This window comes from Urocitellus parryii, chromosome 8 (genome assembly GCF_045843805.1).
Source record: "Urocitellus parryii isolate mUroPar1 chromosome 8, mUroPar1.hap1, whole genome shotgun sequence".
NCBI lineage: Eukaryota > Metazoa > Chordata > Mammalia > Rodentia > Sciuridae > Urocitellus > Urocitellus parryii.
The window spans coordinates 36,342,750-36,347,535 of NC_135538.1; the positions used below are offsets into that span (position 1 = coordinate 36,342,750).

Consider the following 4,786-nt stretch of genomic DNA (forward strand, 5'->3'; position numbering starts at 1 on the left):
AGAGAGAAGGGAAATTGCATGGAAATAGAAGGAGACCCTCATTGTTATACAAAATTACATACAAGAGGAAGTGAGGGGAAAGGAAAAAAAACAAGGGAGAGAAATGAATTACAGTAGATGGGGTAGAGAGAGAAGATGGGAGGGGAGGGGAGGGGGGATAGTAGAGGATAGGAAAGGCAGCAGAATACAACAGTCACTAGTATGGCACTATGTAAAAAAGTGGATGTGTAACCGATGTGATTCTGCAATCTGTATACGGGGTAAAAATGGGAGTTCATAACCCACTTGAATCAAATGTATGAAATACGATATCTCAAGAGCTTTGTAATGTTTTGAACAACCAATAATAATAAAAAGTGCTATGAAAGGTTACCCTCTAAATGTTCTGTATGTCTCTCCTTGTTAAACAACTATGTTCTTCTGTCACCAGTGATTTATCATACTTATTTACTGTGTATCAATACAAAGGCACACCCTAAAGAATAGATGTCAGTTTGATCACAACAAATAATTTTACAAAGATTACCTCAGGATTTGTTACAATCATGAAATAGTATTTAAAAAGGCATTTTATCTTGTAAAATAGAAAAAAGGAGAAAGAACATGGTATGAAGATCATAATGAAGAGTCTTCTTTAGAAGCAAAGAATTTTTAAAATGTGTTTAAGTTGGAATAAGTTTTATTGTATAAACCATATACATTATACCAACACCTAGGACGTTAACCAATTTTTTCCCCCAGCACTGAGGATGGAACCCAAAGTGCTAGGCAAGCACTCTATCACTGAGCTACCCTGCATAGCACAATAACCAATATTTATATTCACCTAAGGTTCCTGACACAGTCCTTTACTCCATTGTAGGCATAGTTCTGAACCAACATCAGTGTGAATTCCACAATTTAATTGGAATAGTGACATAATTCATTCTGTGAAAAGCTTCATAGGACTGGGCTAAATATTAACAATATTCCTATCTGCAAGGCTGTCAGACATCATTATTTCTATGATTTGAGTCCTTAAATTTTTGACAGTTTGTGATGTCAGTACTCCTCTTAACAATTTATGGCTACATTCAGATTCTTAATGAGACCTGTTATTTCTTCTGCCCCATTTAAAAATGATTTATCAAAACTATTCCTTTTAATATTTTTTAGTTGTAGGTGGACACAATATATTTATTCATTTATTTACTTTCATGTGGTACTGAAGATCAAACCCAGTGCCTCACACATGTGATGCAAGTGCTCTACCACTGAGCTACAGCCCCAGCCCCAAAACTATTTTCATAGATCTCTCTCTTCTGGAGTATTTCTCCTATAAAGTGTCAAAAACCTCAAGATTGTTGTTCTTTGTCCTAAGAGAACTAAATCACCTGGTATTTGAACATTTAACGTTTTGGAAAGCAAGATTTAAGGTCTTCTTTTTGTAATAAGTAGTTTGAAAGCAATCATTTTTCTTAAAAAGTTAAAATTTTGATATGACATTTAGTCAGAATGACATTTTAACATAGTGAAAGCATGCAATCAAAAACTCATTTGGTATTTTCCTAACTATATAGGTTTACTCAGTCTCTTAATATTATAAAATGTTCCTAGGCAAATATGAAGCCTTTTGCTGTGACCACCATTTTTTTAAACTAACTCCTTTTGTTGCTTATTAATCATTGGTCATACTCATAAAAATCCCACAATTTGGGGAAAAAGAACCCCTGCTATAGGAAATCACTGCTATCAGTCTAACCCAGGTGACTACTGATGTTTTTACTGGTATCCCTGTGCCACAAAGTTAAAAGAGTACATACAACACATACTCTCCAGGTTTAAGTCCTAGCTTTGCAGTAGCAGAGCTATTTAACTTTTGTTCCCTGGATTTCTTCATCTATAATGAGGATATTTCCATACCTCATATGGTTGTTCTGAAGGATTAACATAAGCTTTCTTAAACAACTGGTATGTGATATTAAATGCTAATTTTAGTCTGTACAGCAACCAGAACAACCCTTACAAAATGTGAGATGCTAATTTGTCAAAATCCCTTTAAGAAATTTCACAATTAAAGAATGAAGTCTGGGGCTGCAGTTATGGCTCAGCAGTTGAGCATTTGCCTAGCATGTGCAAGGCCTTGGGTTTGATCCTTAGCACCATGTAAAAATAAATAAAATAAGGGTATTGTGTCCAACTATAACTAAAAAATATTTCAAAAAAAGAATGAAGTCTGAGCTCATTATGGAGGTTTGTAAGTCTGCTCCTCTGATTTTGTTCCGTGTTACTCTTTGCTTCCTCTATTCCAGTTACACTGGCCCCATCCTCAGAGATACAGAGCAGTCCTAGTTGAAGACTTTTGCATTTGGAATTGCTGCTTCTTGGACACTTTTTCAGATTTTTGCACTTCTCTAAATATTGAGAACATATGTATTCTCATTCATTAATTCCTTGCCCCACTTTGTTTTCTTTATAGCACTTATCACTACAGATTGTGTGGTACCTCTCTCTCCAAGCACAGAATTTTATTTTGTTATAGTCTTCAAGCATCTAAACACTACCTGACATTGGCAGTGGTCAGTAAATATTTGCCAGATATTGGACTATAAGACGAAATTTATTATTTTTTTCCTGAGGACTTTGAAAACCCTAACTTACTATGTATTTTTGTGTGTGTGTGTGTGTGTGTGTGTGTGTATGTTTGTGTATGTGTATGTGGATACAAACATACCGATGCCCATACTTAACACCTGTTCCGGGTTTTTTCATTAGGACTCTACTCACTTTAGAAAAAAAATTGGGCTTTTAGAAATAAACATAAATTTGCAAAGTTAAGAATAAGCAAGCACATGTTAAAACAAGTAAACATATTAAAAATTTTAGATGGAATAACCTCATCTTTCTAATATTCAGTTTTTAATATTATATATCTACCTAAAAAGAACAGTGATTTCATGTCACGTTATGAAGAGGCAATACTTGATTATAGTATATATATGTAGTTATATTTTATCCTTTTTTGCTTTTGCAGGTTAATGACTCCAGAAAGTGAGATCAGATTTGTCCATAAGGAGATGGGCATAATTCCAAGCTGGGGAGGGGCCAGCCGGCTGGTTGAAATCATCGGCAGCAGACAAGCTCTCAAAGTGTTAAGTGGGGCCCTCAAACTGAATTCAGAAAAAGCTTTAAACATAGGAATGGTGGAAGAGGTCTTGCAGTCTTCAGATGAAACTAAATCTCTAGAAGAAGCACAAGAGTGGCTAATGCAATTTGTCAATGGGCCACCAGAAGTCATTAGAGCTTTGAAAAAATCTGTTTGTTCAGGCAGAGAGCTGTATTTAGAGGAGGCATTACAGAATGAGAGAGATCTTTTAGGAACAGTGTGGGGGGGACCTGCAAATTTAGAGGCTATTGCTAGGAAAGGAAAATTTAATAAATAGATTTTAAAAATGTATATGTACTACAAATAAATCTTCAATGATTAATATATATGAATGTTAAATGATACTAAATATGATAGAATTACTTTGAAGTCTGCTACTAAAATTCAGATTTACTTTTCTTTTTTTGGCCAACATATACATAATTTTTTGCTTAAAATTATTTGTCAATTCCTAAATTCTCATAATAGTTTTTAATCTATAACTGAAGATCAGCTTGCAAAAGGAAAAGCTTCTACACAAAACCTACTTCTGGAGCTGTTTTTCATAAATGTTTTGTTCTGTCTTACCTAGAAATAACTTAATGAACTCTGTTACTCAAGGAAAAAGTGGGCAGGGATCAAGAGAATATGAAAATAAGAAAAGGTATAATTAATCATTTCTGTTCTAAGCAGCTCAAGTAAAATTAGTGAGAAATGACCCTTTGTTTTAAAAAAGATCTATTAATCAGTGAGGAGACATGATATGGAACATCCGCTACCTAAATTATTCATTCTTTTGTTTCCTGGAATTTCTGTTTTAAAGGTGAGATGTAAAGATTAATGAAGCATCCTATAACAAATTTGCATTTTTATACTAGATTTGTTTTTCTGGAAAACAACTTTTCTTCTTTTGTAACTAGCTATTTTTTAAAAGTAAATTCAATAAAAATGCACAGCTCAAACTTTTATGATCCTAGTAATTTACTTCTTTAAAAATGTGTTTCAAAGAGTTAAGTCCCAATTCTAACCTTTCACAAGAAGAAAACTTCAAATTAGTGAGTTTTTAATTCTTGTTTTTATTTGTTATTATATTTAATTCCATTTGAGTCATAGTAAAACTACCTTGCATATCCTAAATCAACATGATCCTGCTTTTTGAGTTCCAAAAATATAGTCAGACAGACTGATGTTTTGAGGACATTCCAGATTACATACTAATCCAATACTTCCTCTCTTGCCAAGATAAAAGTGGATTTTCTGATCTATAATATTGTATATAAAGTGAATTTGTGTCTACTAATGCTGTTTTTACGCAAGTCTGCCATGTAAGAACACTAAGTATAAGACTGACTTACTAAGATGTAAGAACACTAAGTATAAGACTGACTTACTAAGTAAGTGCAAGACTGCTACAGAAAATATAAAACATTGGCTATTTAAGAACTCTTAAAATTGTTTCACAGGCTGTAGGTTTATTTCCATACCTACAGACTGCCGGTTTACCGATTCTGTTTAAATATTTTCTAGGAAGAAATCAAACTTCAGAGCAGGTGACTATTTAAGTGAAATACAATCAGTTCAAACCACTATCTTGTTAGTAACTTTTGGCCACAAATATCAAAACTCTTTCCATCCATTTTCCACACTCAAACCAGAGACAAA

General features: G+C 33.5%; 1 protein-coding gene across 3 annotated transcripts in view; it reads left to right on the plus strand.

Moving 5' to 3' along the window:
- The window catches only part of Echdc1 (ethylmalonyl-CoA decarboxylase 1), a 36,300-nt gene extending 32,251 nt beyond the window's left edge, over window positions 1–4,049 (plus strand). For 2 of the 3 annotated variants that reach the window (XM_026380588.2, XM_026380570.2), the window contains exon 6: window positions 3,014–4,049. In XM_026380588.2, coding sequence (XP_026236373.2) covers window positions 3,014–3,422 — 409 coding nt within the window. In that variant the 3' untranslated portion in view covers window positions 3,423–4,049. The remainder of the gene's footprint in view (window positions 1–3,013) is intronic. The other variant, XM_026380579.2, reaches the window with a different exon arrangement.
- Window positions 4,050–4,786: the final 737 nt, after the last annotated feature.